Genomic DNA, 21,254 nt, shown 5'->3' on the forward strand with positions numbered 1-21,254 from the left:
TCATGCAGCTCCAGCCATCTACCTTCTTCATGAGTAGAAACTCATGACTGACATTACCTCTCTGAAAATAAATGTTAGAGTTGATAGAATCAAATTGTAAACATTAAGAAAAGCACCAAACTTTATTTGGAAAGACTTCTCTAATAACTGACAAATTCTATAAAATGGAACTTGCAGCCAGCACTATTGTACCATTTATATGGGGTAGCGTTTGGCAGAGAAAGGATGTATATATTCATATAACTATAAGTGCTGCCAGGAACATGACCATTTAATTAGTACAGACTAACCATTTGGCAGCAAAAAATAAATCCAAGACCTCATTTGAAGGCTTGCCACTTAAATAAGTATTGGCAAACCTTCATAAAGGATTAATAGTATCTCTGCGAATGGTTAGAAAACAAATTAACACATACTCTATGTGTTGCCTTTCCTTTCTTGCCAATTTAAAAGTTGCTTAAAAAAAGTCTATCTTGGCTATAAAAGCAATGTTTTGGAATGTGCTCTGATATGATTGATCTGTCCTCATTCTTTTGGCAACTTAGCTAAAGTATTTTTGTCAAATTGTATGATTTTCTATGATTTGAAGTAATAAAGCATGACAGCCTCAAATTAATGACTTTGTGTCATCAGAGAATTTTGTCTCTTTAAAAATGCATCACCACAACTGCATTACAAGATTTAATTGTATTTTTTTTCAGTTTTTCCAGCTGTTTTTCAATTTAAACATAATTTAAGAGACAGGCTTTTTCCCATCTGTGCTTTCATTTTTATGTTTACTTTCTTCAAGAATACATGCCAGCCAATGTCTTACACAAGAAATAGAACATATCATGAAAAAAACCCCCCATGTTAGCTAAATCGCTGAAATGCTATCAACCAACTATTCCTTCTTTCAAATCTGAATGTATTAATACCTCTTTCCCTCTCCCCTGCAATTTCCTTAGGTAGGATTCATTGATTGCCTTACTACCTCAAAAGCAGAATTTCTGAGAGAAAATGCATCACTAATAGTCAGCTATTAGGATGTAACAATTAATTTGTCCAAAACAAGCATTGTGAAATCAAGGTTAGCATGTATCAACATAAGTCTTGTATGCCAACTATTAATTGAATTTTTTAAAAATTTAGAGTAAAAATTATCCTCCTGTAACTAGCCATATGGCAAGGAGAAATCTGGCAAATAATTCCTGCTGCACCTTCCAAATTTGAGCAAAAAGTTGGAGAAGGGAGACTGCTGCTCGAACCAAACTGCCAAGCTCCCAAACTCATGGATGAGGACTGAACTATTTCATTCCTGTGCCCTTTCTTCTTGTAAATGACCCATGCTATTTTTTCCCCTTCAGAATTTCTGAGTGTGCTACAGCTTATAAGGGAAGGAGGGTCCTTGGCAGGAGCTGATGAATAGCACTCTACAATGAGGTGTGCCACAAAGCACTGCAGTCTTGCAAAATGACTGCTAATCCTCAGTGATGTGGATGAAGCTCAGCCTTGGCTGCCTGTGCTGGAGCCTCTATTGAAAAGCTTCTTCCACCTCACACTGAGGGAAACCCAAGGGCCTTGCTTTCTGAGACTGAGCAATGGGAACATGTTCTGCTCTCACTAAGGTCAGTGGGACACGTTGGGCATTGTGGATGAAAGTAATTCTGTTATTCATCTCGATGAAAGATTAAAGAAAGCACACACCCCCCTAAAAAAAAAAAAAAGAAAAAAAGAAAAAAGTTGTCCTCCTTTCCACAGTTTTGCATTGTATGGTGAAGACAGCGGGGACTATAAGCACAGGGATCAGTATGTGTCTTGATTCAGATTAAGTAAAGAGATTTTGTGATGTGCATGTGCAGAGAATACACAAAAGTGGGACAGGATTAGTGAATATGAAGGAAGGAACAGGAAGGGTTTATGTAGGGGATTTTTAGGGAAGAAAACACGCAAGCAGCTCCAAAGTGACTTAATAGATCAATATTACTTTGTTGCTTCATGTTGGTCTAAAGTACAATTAATGAGCCAGATCATGAAACTGGCTCTAAATTTCAAAATAAATCCCTTTTCATGTTCATTTTTCATACTTTCAAGTAAGCACAAAACTCATATTCCCTAAGTTAGTTACTTAGTATTTTTAAGTTGAAAAACAAATCTGAAGACAAAGTGAAGTCAAGAGAATACTCCAATGATTTATAATACATCAATTGAATGGGATATTGTTTGAAAGAGGTTAGATACTTACAGATACTCAAGTAAGATAAATTATGAAAATGCAGATCTGTATGTCCGAACAAAACTCTTTTCTAAGGTTGCAAACACATGACAAAGGGTATAAAAATCTAGCAACCAGAACCACCAGATGCCTTAAACTGTAATCACAGGTTTTGGGTACTGTAATCAGAGCAACCTAACAGCTGTGTGTTTTAACTGGGCAACTGTCTAAGCCTACAGTAAAATGTTTACCTTACCTTTAAGCCAAGAATTAACTCATTTTCTAGTAGTAAGTTTTGGAGTAACTCACTGATAACATTTTCAAAGAAGTCATGCAATTCTGTAATCCTATTTGCAGAGATGACTTTGCTCAGATTCTCATTCTGATCTCTCTCTAGTGAACAAGGAACCAACCTCTAAGAATTAGATTTAATACCCGCAACTGTTTTAAGAAAGAAGCAAAGATTTTGATCAAGCTTCCTTCATCTATTTATTGCAGTCATTTTTTTTAGGTGGTGGTGGGCTTTTTTTCTAAATTAAGGATGCAATATTCTCAATGCTTTCTCGTATGGGAGCTCTCCAATACCTGAGATGTTTCACTTTTTTTCCTTGTGCTCTGTATGTCTATTTTTCCCCATTCAATGTCCCTTCTAACTGCAGATGTGCATTGAGTCTGTCAGGTGAGGCCATATCCTTGATCTTTACAAAGGCATTACAATGCTGTAGTACTGAGGCAAATAAAATGCATTTTGGGGATCTCCCTTCATTTTCTTTTAACAAAGGTGCATTTGAGCAAAGGTCTTTTCCAAGTTGTCTCTAATGATGTCCAGTTCTCCACTTTCAGTTGCTAAAGTTAATTTGAACTGTAAAAGTTGTTTAGTTCCCAGATGTCTAGCCTTTTCAGAGTGACTGCTGTTCTCAGCCTTTCATGGAGTAGCATCCATATAACTCTAGTGAAAAATTACTTATGTTTACCTTCAGAATTTACATCTCCTTGGACCGTGGTACACTAAATACAATCATCAAGGACTAAAGATGCCTTACCATTACTACAAAATTAAAAGCCACTGATCAGCAGAAAAGCAGCTGACCTAAAAGGCGTCACCAAAATTGTAAAAAAATTCCAACATTTTTGGTCAATTTAGAAGCTTTTGAATATGACGAATATCCAGGAGGAAAATGTAACAATTAAGAACTCATCCTGGGAATGGGGAACAGCTCTGACTGCCATAGTGTGAGGGCAACTGAAGTTACCCATGTTAAATTATCAGACCAAACCAGGGACTGCATGCTTACTTCTACCATTCAAATAGCTTATTACTCAGAGTAATTGTGGTACACCTGAGAGTTAAGTACACTTAGGCAGCAGTATTGCAGATATGGGTCAAAGCTTGTGCCAAATATGAAACCTTGGTTGTGCCCTGCAGTTCATGTGCCTTGCATGGAGAGAATGAAGTGAACAAATACTGCTTTGAAAGTTTGGTCACTCTGGACAAAAGGAAGTGCTACTTATTTCACACGAAGAATATACTTCCAGATTTAGAAGTTTTAATTTCTTAATATGTCTTGTTTTCTTAATTTGCCACTTTAAAAACAACAACTGTGAAGGCAGAAAAAAAATTAAAATCCAGTCCTTGGCTCAAGTAATATTTAAGGGGGAAACATTCCAGGCTGATGGATCTGGCAATTGATCTTTAGCTGGCCAGAAGTGGAATGGCTATATCTGAATAGTGGTTGGATAGAATATTAAGTCATAAGCTGCTTTTTCCTCACTGGAAACTAGCCATAAAATAATGTTCAATCTCCTCCTCACTACATGCCATTGTTCATATCAATACAGCATTATCAAAACAATAACCTGTTTTACACTTTTCCTTAGATTAGGAATTGATGATATTTTATAATTTGTGCTTAATGATACTAGCTACCTGTTATCAGCTAGTAATCTTTCTGTAGGTACACCATATAGCTCAAGCACATTTTCTTGTTAGAACAATGTTGGAGTGAAGCAGAAGTTTGATTCTAGAAATTTCTATAAATTTACTCAGTCAATGAAAAAAAGAGAAAGCACGTAGGCTGGATTGTTAGGAGTTCAAACATAAGCAATTACTTGTGAAAGAAATATGAAATCTTCAGAGGCATTGAGAAAATCGTATTAAAGAAGCATAGAGAAAATTCAGGCTGCTTTTGGACAATCCAGACACATGGAAAGGAAGAATTAATGAAAAGTTACTTGAATTTTCTCTTTCCTACTTTTTTTCTCCTTGCTTTCCTTGAAAGCAGCATTCTCTGTTATAAAGTGACTACCAAAAAAGTCTTATTAGTTTATTACAGAAATTACTTCAGAATCAAGTATTTAAAATAGTTTTTACATTCCTAACTATGAAACATTTAAAGTATTTATAGATTTTCCTACTGTTTCATGTCTTCATTTGAAATTCTCTCTGATAGAAATGTGCACATAAGTGTTAAATGACATCTGACCTCTTCTCTGACTTCTAGCCATGTGATGAAAAATGCTTTTGAAAATATTTAAGTCTAGATACAGGAAGATGACTAAACTCCTAAGCTTTTGTCTTCTAAAAAATTCCCATCGCTGCCAAAGCTGAAGAAGCTCCTCTGGTGGTTACAATGGTGGGAGCAGGGAGGCAGAAAAGCTTCCAAGCACCCACAAGCATTCTCAACACCCAGCCTTCTACCTACCTCGTGCAAATCTCTGTTCCTGCCTTTAGAAAATGGGTGGCCACACATTCCTTGTCATATTTGCCCTTCCTCTCACAGACCCTAATGCTGTGAGGCTTCATGTAACTGTAGAACAGACAAGGAACAAATTTGTTTAGTGAGGCAGCCAGCAGACTTACTGTGCTACCCCCATCTCCAACATTCAAAGAATGCAACTATCTTCTCTCTCTTTCCTTTCCCATGTAGCTTGAGAATTACATCCAAGACAGTATGAAGAAAGAAATGGTAGAGATCCAGCAAACTGCAGTGCAGAACCAGACTGCAGTAATGATTGAAATAGGCACAAACTTACTAAATCAAACAGCTGAACAGACCCGCAAATTAACAGATGTTGAAGCACAAGTAAGTAATGAATTTCAACCTAAAAATGCTTCTGCGTCCCAAATACCTACAGCTATATATTTAATACAGTTTAGTGTTACACTGTTCAGTTCAACAATTAGAAGTCAATCACTGTAATCAATAGCTCTACCCATCTTAAGGAAACATCAGTTCCATTCTGAGCTCACTATTGCCATTTGAGACACTTACATTACAGCAGAATTTGAAGTGTGTCCAGCAAGACAATTGTTACATTCATCTTTAAAGATAATGTACTTAAAAATACTAGAGTATATCCAAACATCACTTAAGTTACTAGTATGCTTTTACCTAAGCCTTGTTGTACGTCTCTGTTGATCGTTCGCTCCTCACCACCAGATCATTGCTAAAGAAGAGTGCCTTTAAACTCTACCTTCCTTCCACTTACCAGGCCAATTGCTGTCTCACTTTTTTTTTTAATTTAAAAAAACTGTTATATCAATAAAAAATGCATCTTTGTTATGAATGTTTTCACAGATACTAGATGTGGGATAACAGCGCACTTCCAGTGCAATGCACCATAATATTGTTATTTTTCAGAAGGATAAATAAACCAGAGGTGAATCATGAAAAAAGGAATTAGGAGGCTACTAGAAAAGTATATGCACACTGAAGTAAACTTGCTGACTCTACATATTATTCTCTAAATGATTTAAAACAAGCAAAAAAAATGTAATGGGTTTAATTATTGTGTTAACCAAAAAGTATTAACTACAATAAGACATTCTGTGAAATAGAATGCAAATTTTAATATCGACTAAGGACAAATCCAGTCTAGGTAGAAAGATGTGTATTTGCAGTTTTGCTACTGTGGTAGGAAAATTCAGATATATAGCTCCAAAAGGAAAAGTGAATGCAGTATGTAGCAAATAACTTTTTATGAAATGTAAATAGCATGCAAAACCTAAAATCCCTGTTAGACATTTTACTACCTCTACACTTCATCCACTGATTCAATTACTTTTTATAGCTTTAACCAAGTCTTTGTAAACTCTTTGATAAACTGATAGGTCATAACTGATAGGTGTGCTGAATTCAACTTTCTGTACTATTCGGGAGCCGGGTATTTTGCATGTTGACAGAACGTATTTATTCATTCACAGCAATGTCTTCATAGAAATTATTTGATTATTTTCTGCTTAGAGGAAGAAAATAATCACTGTAATTTTCTTTCTCTGCTTGAAATTACTGTTGACTGTGTTAAGGGCCTAATTAACAACATAAGGAAATTAACCAAACAATTGCTCTCTCAAGGACACTTACTTTTGGCAGTAGTTTTCAATTATGCTTAAGTGTGAAATCATGTCCTGAATGACTGTTTAACATGAAGGACATGAGTAATCAATTCTTCCTGCCAACGAAAGCCCAGTTCTGCTGAATTAAGAAAAGCTGTTCTAAAACAATGAGAAAATATTTCTAGAAAACATGCCTCAAGTAATGCAATCTGATACAACCCAAAAAGTATCTTCCATGCTTCCCAATATCTACATTTCCGCACTTAAAGACACAAATAAACTTAGCAAATAACACATATAGAAAAGGTAACATTAGAATGCAGTTGACAGAAGGGTAGTTGCATGATAAACACTTTATAATTTGGGATTGAGGAAAACAGCTGAAAGGGACTACCTAGCACTTTTAACTACTGAGAGATTTGCAAAATACTTTCTACACCAGATTGAGAAAACAACTCAAATGATAACAACCACAATAGTTCCAGTAGTGAAATAATAACTGAGGGGATATTATGACAGCAAAACTGAAGTACACAGTAGCCCTCAGCCATTGATTAGAAATGGAGTGTACTACTGAAATATTCCTGATGAAACATGGTAGCGTTACAACAAAATAGTGCAACTCTGTGTATTCTTCTTCATTCTAATTCTATGAGCATTTGTGCCCAAATAAAGTCTTCAAAAATATTCTTTTAATTATAGGTTTAAGTAGAGATTTGCATGATTTCACAACATAAAAGAAATTATGATCTAATTAAAAGAAGTATCTTGATTTTCAAATATTTTTATAAATTTTATTTAGGTATTAAACCAGACAACCAGACTTGAACTTCAGCTTTTGGAACACTCTCTTTCAACAAACAAACTAGAAAAACAGATTTCAGATCAGACCAACGAGATAACTAAATTACAAGAAAAAAACAGGTAAGCTTGCTTAATGAACCCAATAAAATGCTATTTCTTGAAGTGCCCTTCTGTTGCTTTTAGAAACAAATGTACTCAGATAGGAAAATATGCCCTTGTACAGAAGTTCTCCACACCCAGCTATGCTCATTACAAAGGTCATATATTCCGTAAGGCCTAGGGAATCATGCAGGTTTACTCTTCTTGTGTTCTGCTTATAGATCATTGTTCACTCTCTAAATTTCTCCTCTATAGGAGGAACTTAAAAGTTAAAACTGAAATAGTCTCTGTATTGCAGTCGTAGCTAATGCACATTCTTCATTAAGATTTGTCTGGATGAAGTTATGGATTATGTAACATGATGCAAATGAACTTGGTGGAGCCACATCTCCAAAATTTTATTTCTATGAATACTACTATCCTAATACACAACCAGGTCACTGCCAGAATTTTTTTTCTAACCTGGTCAGAAAAGTCAAATACTACTGATACTCAGTGTTCCTTCCTAGTCAATCTTTTGAAATTCAGGCTGATAACCAACTCCTGTCCATTTCTCTACTCTTGTCCAAAGGTCTTATACCTTTTTTCAGCTAGTTCCATTTTCGTATCACCAGGGTCTTATTTTACTTTTGGCAATAAATAGTTTACAGAGAAATCTAAAAGCAGCAATAACAGTAAGTTTTCTCCTTCAAAGCCCTGTTTTTCAATGAGAACCATATGTGCAAAGTGGTTTTTATTTTAGAAGAATTAACTTAAAAAAACAGGAGACATGTTTTGACATTTTTGTTCGCTACTCTGCTACATTTATATATGTTCCCTAAAGGTTTTATCTACCAGCTTTATAAAAACAAGCATCCTTATTAAATGGGAAGCAAAGTAAATACTGAATTTTAAAATGCCTTTTTTTTTTGTGTTGAACTCAGCAGGCTTTAGACTACCCTTGTAAAATCCATGGAAATGCAAAAACATTGTTTCTCACCTAAATGATGATCTGACATTGAATTAATCTGCTTGAAACAGACAGTTCAGGATTTTTTTCAGAAACAGTAATGGGTTTTTCGTGAACTTCTCTGTTCTGGCCATGTGTCTTTTAATGTTAGCTTTCTCAGAGTCTGCATCAGAAAAATTACCATTTAAAGAATTTTCCAGACAGTTACCTACTCACACCAGCTCCAGTCCTGGAGATGGGTAACATATCTTGAAGAAATTACTTGCAGGTTTCCCTGTCTTAATGCTGTAGCATTAATTTCTGTTAAGAATGTATTTTATTATTATGCAGGGCATTAGAAAAGTTCCTAGGATCATAATAATTTTTTAATATGATAAAACCATGAAATCCATCAATATTATTGCCTAAGTTTTGAGAGTGTGGTATCCAAGACACTTCATATTAAGTAGTAGTTACTTTTGGGTCTCTGTCCATTATATATTCCCTGTACTTCTAGCACTTCTATCCTTTTTTCAGGACCAAACTGTATCTTTTCTTTCATAACACTGAAATATCAAACACCTAATTGTTACACTTTAAAAACCCGTGGTACAGACTGTACTCTATAATGTAGTTTATTAAGGTACTGATCAGTTAAATGATAAAGGAAAGCACATGTATCAAACTAAACTCAGCTTTCATTTATCATTCTACTGCATGCAAAGCATCAGAAAATGAAGTTGAGTACTTAGAAAAGGCTCAACTGTTTCTGAGGAGCCTAACTGTAATCTTTTTTTTAGCTTTCTAGAAAAAAGAGTTCTTGAGATGGAAGACAAGCACACACTTCAGCTGAAGTCAATAAAAGATGAAAAAGATCAGCTTCAAGACCTAGTAGCCAGACAGAATTCTATTATAGAAGAACTAGAAAAGCAGTTAGTTACAGCTACAGTAAACAGCTCAGTTCTGCAAAAACAGCAACATGATCTGATGGAGACTGTTCATAACTTGCTTACTATGATATCCACACCAAACGGTAAGTAAAAGCAGACACATTTATATCATTTGAGTGACATTCCCTAATCTGTGTACATTATTACCTATAAAGTCTTTCAGCCAGTTTGCCCACACTTCTGCTTCTCAAAAATTTTTTTTCTTTAAATTCTGCATCTGAGTTAACTAACCTGTGTTTTAGGAGCAGGGGAACTGCCACCATTCTTTTCAACAGGTTTCTTTTCAACATTTGCCTAACCTTCTGTGGTTTATATTGGTTCCTCCAGTGGTTCAACAAAATACAGAGATGCCAAGTATTTTTCATCACAGATAGCATTCATTCATCTGACAATACACACTCTCTTGACCATATATCTAGATTAGACCGCATGAGGTAAACCTGTAGCTTCTTTTCATGCCTTGCAAAGGATGCTTCTGATGCCTCTCATTGCTTTGTGCACATAGCGTTGGTCAAGAAAAGATGAATTACAATGGCTATTAAAGGTAAAGGAATCACCACTGACACTTACATATGCCCTAGACAATAGAAATCACCAGCCCAGGGGAGCAGGAACTTCCAGAAGTCTGCCAGTCTTTCACTGAAGCTTTCCTATTCATCCTAAAAATCCCTCAGCCTAGCAAATTTTATAGGCTATAACCTCATCCCTAAATGCCTGACGGCCTTGCGACAAATAATAGCCACTGAGCACAGCTTCCAAATCTATGCAGACTCACATGCTCCATAAAACCCCTACACAAACCCTAAGCTGAAAGTGATGGCTAAACAGGGTTTAAACAAATCAACAAATTCCTTACCTTATCAGTTTCACGTCTGATACAGAACTTTGACAAATTAAAAAGGTATAGGTGTTCTATAGACAAGAGTAAGGAATCTGGAATGTTTGGCTGTAAAGTTCTCAAGGCTGGAAATATACAATCATATAGAACCTCTAAAAAAAAGATTTAAAATTAAATATTTGAAAAAAATTAAATAATTGTGATTACAACTTAAAAGACAGTATAGATGGACTATGCTACATTACTCTAGGTTGGGTCACAAAAAAGGCACAGGTTGTTTGGAAGTCCTTGCTTTCAGTAGTGTACTAATAATATGACGGTGTAGGTTTTTCTAAACAAAGTAAATCCCAAGTTTTTTGCCTTAATAACTGACCCTATCCCCTTAAATACCATTAGCGAGGCTGTACATGTTCCTGCTGATGTTATCTGCTATGCTAGTGCACAAATAAGTAAACAACTTAAAGTCATGTTGGCTACAACACTGCTAAACCCAGAGTGGAAAAAATAATGAATGGTTGCCAAAAAGACAAAATTAGCAGGGAAAGCTTCTAAGATAGTATAAAAACAATAGAGTGTGGAAAAGCAATTAAAACACTGAACGTGTTATTTTTATATTTAAGGCAAAGCATGTAAACAGGTACATAATGAATAAGCAAGCTGAAGAGAACAAAATAAGCAACTATAATATAAGCATATATTTATATGGCACCTCAAACTTTGTACCAACTGGCTGTGCTTGTTAGATTAAATTAAAAGGGAAAATACACAGAACCAACCCCAAAAAGGTCAAATATGAAATACCAGTCAGCAGGCAAAATGCCAGGAAATTCTAACCTCCATGGTTAATAAAGAACTGAACAAAAAGATGAGCCTTGGATTGTTCTGTAAAACAAGAAGGCTTAGACATATTAAAATGTATTTTTTACACAAATGAATTCCAGAAGGGATGTTTCCTTGGTTGGTTGGGCTAAGCTACAAAGCTTCAGCTTGGTAGATACAAAGTTGTTTCTGCTCAGCACAGAGGCAAAAATACCCCAACCCAGCTAAAACTCCGTAAGAGCATAACTCAGTTATGCCAGTCCACTGTATTGTAAAGTATTTCACAAGTGTCATATTAGATTTCACAATTTTAGAGTACTTGCCAAAGGCCATTATTAATATAACCAGTTGCTAGTTAGATATGCTTGTACTAGTAGTTTATACATACAGAGGCTTTAGTGCATGCAAGGCAAAATGAATGGAACCAGAAACTGTTCAACTGGTGAAATGCTGTATCCTAAGTATCCACATATTAATGTGTCAGCTCTTTTCAACCCATCAAGCAACCACACTCATATCAGAATAACTTCTCTAAATAATATAAAGTAACAACACACATAATTAATAACTCTATCTGTCATTACTTTCAGGACAAGGCATATTTTTTGGAACTGCAAAGCTGATTACATCAATTGCTTTATTGATCTCCTCTTAATGCCTTCCATGTCTATTGTATTTTTAGCAGCTAAGAACAGCTTCATGGCAAAAGAGGAGCAAATCAGCTTCAAAGACTGTGCTGAAGCTTTCAAATCTGGACTGACAACAAGTGGAATCTACACCTTAACAGTTCCTAACACTGCACAAGAAAAGAAGGTAGGATGGCTATAAAATGCTACCCAGGCATACTGTGTTAAGAAGTTATTTGTTATGGGAAATAGGCTATTTTAAAGGCCAGTTAATAATACTGGATGCCTGACAGAGATACTCCATCTACTGACAAAGCCTCAGATAGTGTAATTCAGTTGACATAAACTATGAAATCTAACAGGGAGAAAAGTCCCATGTGGACTGTGAGGATGAAGCGATGCAGTAGGCATTCTGAGGAGTGGGGCTCAAATGATGAATGTTTGCTTCCAACTTTTCAGACACAGCAGGCTGAGGAGGGACATTTCAATATAAATAAAATGCTTAATATATTTCTTAGACAAACTCTGAATAATTTTCTAGTATTTTTAATTTATAATTTCATATTGTTGACATTTCTTTACAAAAAAAGAATTTTATGGAATTCTTAAGGCTCGACTTTATTATATCATATAATATATATATATATATTTATTATTATATTATATCATGTGGGCACGTGGAAAACCAAGTGATAAAATTGTCAGATATTTTTTCCCCCAAGTTTTGATAGCAACACAGATTTAGAAATTAAGTTCAACAGTGCCTAGTCCTTGAAGTGTCAGACCTTCATCTAGCCCAAGTCAGACTTTGTGATCTTTAGCCGTACAAACTCTCAACTAAAGGAAATAAGCAATTTATTTGAGTAAGATCTATAGAATACAACACACAAAATGCACAGCTTTTTTACAGATAACATCTAGTGAAATGATGGTATCTGCAGTCTGCTTCTCTTGGAAAAAAAAAGATAAAAAATAAAGGCTGGTTTTCTTTTGGAACAGTCTAGTCTATATTAAATACATCTGTTTCACAAGAAAATTATACGTAAGAGACAATAAAATGTTGTATTACATATGAAGCCGAATGTCATTTAAATAGCATGGATATCTACAATCACAATTTTAAATGCTAAAGAAGATGAAGCTACTGCATCTCTACATTAATAGATTGTAGCAGTCTTTGTCATATCTCAGGAAGAGTTTCATTCCTTGAATCTCTTAATATTACTTGTCTCAAGCTTTTGCCTTTGGTTTTAATTTTACTCTCAAATGTAATACACAGAGCATGCATGTTTTCTAAAAGCAGACACAAGTGCATGCCATATTACAAAATGAAAATTTCTGTCATAAATGTTAACACTACATTTTCAAAGTCATAAATGTTTAGGCAATTTATGTGATCTGAGAAGCCAAAGCAACACATGTTTCTACAAAACTAAAACCTACCAAAATACTCTGTCTCTGAAACAGAAGTGCAATTGGAAATTTCCACACTATAAATGAAATGCTTTACATTTGAACATGGAGGCCTAGACCAATCAATAGAAATTCTCACTTTCATAACTGACTAGGTTAAAAAAGTAGTTAAATTTAATAATGTAATAAAATTAGTAATTTGTATAATAATATTAAAGAATTTTAATCTTCTTTTGCCCACTTCAGATAGAATGAAAGACTGAGACAGCAAAGGTTTTACTTATATATGATATGAAAAATAAAGAGACTAAAATGTTTTAACCTGACAGATATTTTTATACAAATACAGATGCATAAGAGGAGTTGTCAAGGGAAGTGAATGTTTAGTGATAATCAACACGTTACACTATTTTCAACTGTTTACGATGTGGATGGCCACTCGGACCAGGAAACAGAATGACCTTTTTTATTTGCCAAAAGTGCTGCACTGCTGTTTATGTTTTTGTCTTTTCCTCTTGTAACACCTTCTGACCTCCCAACAGGCTTATAAACAACTTCTGTATAATCTGTAACTGATCCCACTTTACTAATTTGTCTCCCATTATAATCCAAAACTAAAGAATTGCATATGAGAACTGAGAGGAAAACAATTATTTCATTCCATTAATATTTTCAAGCTTTCCTGTTCTGCACCAGGACAAAAGCTAAGTCCTTTTAAAAACACTGAGGAAAAATAGCAAAAGACTGCTGACACAAGGAAAAAAAACTATGAAAAGTCACTTGCTTCATGTTTAAAGCAGTTACCTGAACCAATTAACCTCCTGGTCTTAACCAGGCAGAATAGTTGAATCTGGATGACCCTAATATATTAGCTTAACCATTACCACAGCTATTACCAACATACTACCCAGATCTTAAAATAGTGGTTGAAGCAGTGGCTAAGCTCTTCCCCATTTCCATCACTGTTGTTTGTCCCAGGAATGAGACACATTCCAAGCCAATGTCTTTTTAACCAAAACTTTCTTACAGAAGGTGATTTGGGCAAGTTTGAATTTACCAACAAAAATGGCTTGGCATAACTTTCCTAAAAAGTGATCCTCCAGACAAGTAGCTAGTCATGTCTAATAGAGTCCATGCATGGTGCATGTGAAATACACATACACAAAAAAAAAAGAGTATGTGTGAAGCTTCTCTGATATGGTAAGAGGTTAGATGAGGGATTTTTACTGAATTTCAGAAGTTTCGTCTTATCTTTTTCACTGGTGATTAGGTTAAATTACATTATAAACCACACAAGTGGGGTTTTTTTCTAGGGCTGCAATTCTTATCTAGTCACATCTCATGACACAAAATCGTTGAGCATCATGACTCAAAAGCATTCAGACAACAGCCAAAAGCAATACAAAAGGAAACTGCACAGATGTGGCAAATGCATTTAATTTGGTATAAAAAAAATGTAGCGGATCTTCATCCTGTTAAGTCAGCCAGATCTTCACCATTCCGAAAGCAGGGCTGAAAACACTTCTACCCCAAATAGCCTAATGTACAACAGAAAAGAAGAAAAATTACTTGTCCTGAAAGTCAGCTTCCTACACAGTGAAAACATCTAACTGACTGCTATCAGCTTACTGTGCTTACAGTCTTCGGAAAAGGGAATAATTCTGCTTAAACTTCCTTACAGTGTTTTCAAAAATACAGTGCTCATCTTTAGCTAGAGGTGAAAAATATGAACAGCTGACCTTAGCTCTCACAGTGCTACAGCTGCTAGAATTGCAAGTATTGAGGCAGTTCACAAGATAAATCAAATATTCCCCCTGCCAATTTGTTCTAAGTCGAGAGGCTAATCTCTTTAGTCTTTTTGGCATTTGTTTGAAGACTCCTGCTGCCTGTCTAATCTTGGTATCTATTTTTACTAGTTTTATAAAACGTTAAATTTCTTCCTTTTGAATATAAAACCAAGGCTAGGCTGAAGGGTCAGAAGAGTTCTGCTCTAGTAATGAGTGTTAGAGAAAGCCTTCATGCATATCATTTTACAGGAGAATGAAGATTTTTTTTTCAAAATATAAGTTATAGTCCAAAGAAATGTTTCCTCTTCCCTCATCTTTCACATACACCATGAAGAGATTGTTCCCTCTGCAGACTGACACAGCGATTTATGGTTTATTTTAAAATCAGCAAATCCCTTCCTTAATCTTAATTTTACTGAATGGCCTATCTCCATCCCTGAAATCGCTTAGGAATATACATAATTCACTTTGGTATTTTTAGTAAAAAGTAATGCAAACAGATCAACTTATTTCATTAATTTTCTTTCTGTAATCTTCCCTGCCATTTTGCTTCATTGATTTTATTCTTTCCCATATTAAAAATGAAGCGTGTATGTAAATTTGAAGATCCTAGTTTCACAGTAAGTATTTTCATCTTGGTTAGTTAGAGAAATGATTTCCAGGGAAATGATCTGGAAAACAAAGTATTGACTTCATGAACAAAGCTGTATATGCAAGTGCTTGAAAGACATGGTTCTGCATTGGCAGTCAAGCCTGAAGACAAAATATTTCACTGTAAGATGGTTACATAATAGGTGGTGAAAAGAATTTTCACTTTTTAACAGTTCAAGGGGGCAAGTGTGCAACCACAAAGTTCAGCCATTAGAAACCATACACTGAAATCTCAAACAGCAATAATCTTCTCAACTTTTAAAACAGTTACTATGACACTAGAAGGAAATGATGTAACCTGTATATTCCCTTTGCCTGTGCCCCATTTTCCACCCAAGAAAGAAAAGGATTTCCCTTTCCAGGGCCAGAAAACTGGCATCTTTCAGAAGCACTTACATATGACTGACGTAAACTGTTTTGCTGTGACAAAATTATACTCCCAAATTTACATATACTTTATAAAATTATTACTGGTAAGAAAAATATATATGAGATTTTTATGGAATTTGCTTCCTCAGATTCTTATTATGTCTTTCAGTTCACACTAAATTGCTTCTCCCTTTGGGAACAAAGTTGCAGTACACCAGCATTTATCCCAAAGAATGTGTGGTCTCTATACTAGCTAGTTGTCTTACCAATCATATACAAAATGGCTAGTGGCTGTAACAGGCATATTACATGTAAGACATTCAGTCATTCACTGTTTGAGAATATATTAATCTCATTAGAACTAAATAAATTTCTACTTTAAGACATCTATATCTTCAAAGTAATAATTCCAGCTGAATTGGAATTTAGATGATAGGCATCAAGGAAATTAAAAACTACGTGTTTCAGAGAAAGGTGAAATAGTTCTATTCTCAACCTGGCTACTTATATTGTCCTTTATATTGTCCGTTCAGTGGGATGAAGCTTCAGTGTCAACAATTTTCTCTACAACCAATGGTATTTGACTACTGTTAAATCAGCCTTTTAACTTGTTGAGGTGCTTAGTGAAAATATCTGCATCTGCTTTACTGCCCACTCCTAGTATCCTTCTTTATAGCCTCCTTTTGAAATTCATTTTCTCATATGCATTACACATCACATAAATTAGCTTTCTAAACCAGACTGAACATCTTTTAAAACACCTTATCTTCAGCCTTTCCTTTCCAAGGCAATTTGTTTTTACTAAATTTAATTTAGATATTATTACCAAATCTTTACCAGTCATTCATTACAGAGGTTAGCAAAAACAAACAGAAAATACACTTTCAGGTACAAGGAATTGCATACAGCAGTACAAATTAAAGTTGCTGCTTTCAGTTAAATGCCTTTCCCATAACATACTTTAAGAAGTAATTCCTAATTCAACTCTTTTTCTTATTTCTTTTATCTTTCTTAAAACTCTTCAGTTGCATGCCTCATGAATCTCAGTCAGTCTTGGTACAACCTTAAAACACAGTATCTCTGTTTCAGATTCCCCATGTGCCACAGCCTTTTGAATCACTAACATGTTTGATATTAGCAGCTCTAAAGGCTTGCTTTCCCTTCAAAAGTCTGATGCCTTTGAGCAGGTTGCACTGTAAAAATACCTTACTTGATTTATACAAATGTATGTGCTTGTGTATAACATGGGTACAATACACAGACACAGAAATACATGCACACCCTGAAAGAACCAACTAGCTTGAAAACTTAGCGAGGGGCAGACTTCACTTCCTGAGATGACACACAAAACTGCCACAGGACAGAAGGAAACTCTGGCTTCTCTGAAGTCACACTTTCTCAATTAATTTCCAGGATGTTTAAGCTCCAAGAACTCAAATCTGCTAACAGTAAGAGAGTCTCCCATTGAAGAGGATGAAAAAGACATATAGCTTCAGTGTCATTCAGTCATGATTTGGGGAATTTATAGGCACATTGTGACAAGCAGCAGTTGTAAGTTTGGTAAGAAGGAAGACCATGAAGAGATTATTTTTAACAATAAGGAGAAATAGCCAAATTCATATTGAAACGCTCAGGTCTGGGTGCTCCCCCCAACCCCCTTTTTTTTTTTAATTTTTAATTAATCTGTACAGGTGAAATATCCTATCACAGTGTAAGAAGCCAAATTTTGTCTCCACTACTATAAATGGGAAGATGTGACTTCACTTAACTGATGAAATAGGTAAAGTACAGATTAGAGGTTAATGTACTTCAATATTCAAAACTAAGATTTAAAAACTTTTCAAATATGTGAAATAATTCTGAAGTTTCAGAACTTTATTAACTTTGCAGAAAGTGCTATTAAAAAAGAAAATAAAATTAACTTCCAGATTAGAGACTCTGGAACAACTGTGAAGTCTCCAAACAAATAATACTTCTACAAGAACTTTAAGATTTTTCTCAAAGTTAGCATCAGTACTAAATTGTAATATAGATACTGATTTCAGCTTGACTTCCATTATACTGTTCTACACCAGTTTACTTCCATTGACTTCACACATCTTAAGATCTGCTAGTTTCAGAAAAGCAGAATTAGGTGCAGTAATTTAAAATCCTTCATCAGGAAAAATGGTCCTATATATTCACATAGTGGCAAGATTTCCTTGTTAATTTATCCCAACTGTCATTCCAAAATACTCCTAAATTTTCAAAACCTTCCCTGCAGTATATTGGCACCCACAGTAGGATATTTTATCTCACACTGCACTGAACATATACCAGAATTCTATTTAACTCAGTCACTTTCAATTTTAATCTAGAAAGAGATTCACTGAACAAGTTAGCTTAAATATGAATTTTATTGTGCCAGGAATGCATTATTGGGTATTCTAAAACTGACTTGAGTGAACTGCCTATTACATGCCATTCTTTTCACATGTTGAGCAATAACTTGGTAAATTCAAATAGGATTTATCAATATTTGGAAAAATCTTACAGTAGTTACTTGTTCTAAATGTAAGATATTCATTGTATTGGCCTCAAGTTTTAACTTTCAGATACTAACTATTCTACACTTAGATTTAATTCTGGGGAGCAGACCTCTGCAAATGTATTGAATGATGACAGTGGAAAAGAAAATACATTTCAGTTCAGTCACTGCCTGAATTTAAAAGTGTGCACGCTCTGAGAAAACATTTGAAATCCAAACAAATCTGTCACAAAAAATGGAGAAGTGGAAACATCTTTCAGGAGAACTGTATCATCAGGATACTCAAAAATATCAGTGCAAGAGGGAAATAAAGAATCAGAAACTACATTTCTTTTCTTCATTTAACAGCTACCAGCTATTTTTAAGGTGTCAATTGTATTTTGTTAAGAGTGATATATACTGAGCAATCACAATTATTTGTGGACAACCACAGATTTGTATGAAAGCTATGGAAACCAGCATTTTTAGGTTAACACCCATTTTGTGCTTAAAACCACTATACAGCATTATGCAAAGCACAAGCTTTGTATTTTTGTTCTCACATAACTGTATGCACTCATGCAATTATGTGCTTACTCTGGTAGGCCTATTGTGATATGGAAACTGGTGGAGGAGGCTGGACGGTCATTCAGAGACGTGAAGATGGCAGCGTGGACTTTCACCGGACATGGAAAGAGTACAAGATGGTAAATAATATTTGCTAAAGCCTTAGTATTAGTTGTTATTATAACGTGAAATCTCATATAATAAAGTTATATTAACAGACTCCTTAGAATGTAAGCAAGTTTCAGGGGTTGTCTTTATCCTTAGATGTTCATTTAGAAAATCTCAGTCAGTTGTTTGCCTAACGAGACTTGCAAGTGTGATGTTTGTTTTTAAAGAGACACCTCACTTTTCTTTAATCAACTGTTCCATGATATGTCCACATTTTTTGAGTTATTTATATTTCTGTTTCTGGTGGCAACAGTAGAAACTGCTCCAAACCCAACCAATATTGATTCACTATTTAAGATTCCTGAGTTTGTCTCTGTTGAAATTAACTTTTTGAAATATTACAGATCTGTACCCCTCACAGACACAGTAAAATTCTTAGTTGACAGACTGAAAACTATTAAACTTAAAAACTGATAAAGCTATCATTTCAAACTCAAAGGAAAAACAAACCAAAGTTATTTATATATACAACTTGAATTACAGGGATTTGGTGATCCTGCTGGGGAGTACTGGCTGGGAAACGAGTTTGTTTCTCAGCTGACTAATCAGAAGCGTTACGTTCTTAAAGTACAGCTGAAAGACTGGGAAGGAAATGAAGCGTATTCGTTGTATGACCACTTCTCTCTAGCAAGTGAAGAACTAAAATACAGGTAAGCAGAAAAATTAAGAGCTGAAAGAAAAAAGAATGGTAATAATCTTTCTAGACTGTGCAGATGCATGAATTTATTTCATACAAATTATGATGATTTTTTGTTTTGCTCAGAAAGTAACATTTGCTTAATTTTTCACCTATTTGCTAAAGCAGTTTTAATAGTAAGGTTTTTTCCCCAATGGAGAGAATGTATATTTTTCTAGTGCACACACAAGATGCACAAAGATAAAGAAATGGTATGGTATAAGGTAGGAGACATGCCAGTACAGCAGATGGCAGTGTGCGGTCTTCAGGGCAATAGGAATCTGCAGTTGCTATCAAATCCTGTTTCCGAGCAATAAATAGATTAGTGGAAGGTGGATGACTAAGATGAATAATACTGCAAGGAGATTTTCCATTTCAGTCAGTGGCCTAGTAGGAGCTGCTCTGTCATCATGAAGAGCACACTAAGGTAATGCAGCCTTCTCCTTCCATGACCCACTCAAAGAATAATGCTCCTACCTGTGAAAATGAAGCTAATAGCAAATGTCCAGCCTCACCCCCTACAAACTTGCCAATTTTAACACCAGGTTTTAATCATAGAATCAAAGAATATTTAAGGTCAGAAAAAAACACTAAGATCATCAAGTCCAACCATCTGTCCAATAGCACCATGTCAACTAAACCATGTCCTGGACTGCCACATGACATGTTTTCCGAACACCTCCAGGGATGGTGACTCCACCACCTCTATGGGCAGCCCGTTCCAATGCCTGGCTACTCTTTTGGTGAAGAAATGTTTCCTAATATCCAGTCTAAGCCTCCCCCAGGTGCAACTTGACCTCTTGTCCTAGTGCTAGTTACTTGGGAGAAGAGACCAACTCCCAGCTTACTACACCCTCCTTTCAGGTAGTTGTAGAGAGCAGTAAGGTCTCCCCTCAGCCTTCTCAAGGCTAAACAACTCCAGTTCCTTCAGCTGCTCCTCACAAGACTTGTGCTGTAAACCCTTTACCAGCTTTGTTGCCCTTCCCTGGACACACTCCAGCTCCTCAGTGAGTTAAGTGTCTGAAACTGAACACAGTACTCAAGGTGTGGCCTCACCAGTGCCCAGTACAGGGGCACAATCACTTCCCTAGTCCTACCAGCCACACTATTCCTGATACAAGCCAGGATACCATTGGCCTTCTCGGCTACCTGGGCACACTGCTGGCTCATGCTCAGCTGGGTGTCAACCAACAAACCCAGATCCTTATCTGCCAGGCAGCTTTCCGTCCACTCTTCCCAAGCCTGTAGCGTTGGATGGGGTTGTTATGACCAAAGTGCAGAACCCAGCACTTGGCTTTGTTGAACCTCATACAATTGGCCTCATCTCATCGATCCAGCCTGTCCAGATCCTTCTGCAGAACTTTCCTACCCTCAAGCAGATGTATATTCCCACCCACTTCACTGTCACCTGCAAATTTACTGGGTGTGCACTCAATCCCCTCATCAAGATTATTAAACAAGACTGGCCTTAAGGCTGAGCCCTGGGCAGGGGGCACTGCTTGTTATCAGCTGACAGCTGGATT

General features: G+C 35.7%; 2 protein-coding genes across 4 annotated transcripts in view; one reads left to right on the forward strand and one right to left on the reverse strand.

Moving 5' to 3' along the window:
* The window catches only part of MCPH1 (microcephalin 1), a 127,487-nt gene that overhangs the window by 51,196 nt on the left and 55,037 nt on the right, over window positions 1-21,254 (reverse strand). The gene's annotated exons all lie outside the window — the stretch shown is intronic.
* ANGPT2 (angiopoietin 2) overlaps window positions 1-21,254 on the forward strand; it is a gene marked incomplete at both ends in the record, with an annotated part of 41,806 nt that overhangs the window by 17,058 nt on the left and 3,494 nt on the right. The window contains 6 exons of one of the 3 annotated variants that reach the window (XM_084262509.1): window positions 5,122-5,277; window positions 7,333-7,454; window positions 9,162-9,394; window positions 11,651-11,781; window positions 18,926-19,027; window positions 19,539-19,705. In XM_084262509.1, coding sequence (XP_084118635.1) covers window positions 5,122-5,277; window positions 7,333-7,454; window positions 9,162-9,394; window positions 11,651-11,781; window positions 18,926-19,027; window positions 19,539-19,705 — 911 coding nt within the window. The remainder of the gene's footprint in view (window positions 1-5,121; window positions 5,278-7,332; window positions 7,455-9,161; window positions 9,395-11,650; window positions 11,782-18,925; window positions 19,028-19,538; window positions 19,706-21,254) is intronic. The other 2 variants (XM_084262510.1, XM_084262511.1) reach the window with 2 other exon arrangements.

The sequence above is a fragment of the Gallinula chloropus genome (genome assembly GCF_964237585.1).
Source record: "Gallinula chloropus genome assembly, chromosome: 3".
Lineage (NCBI taxonomy): Eukaryota > Metazoa > Chordata > Aves > Gruiformes > Rallidae > Gallinula > Gallinula chloropus.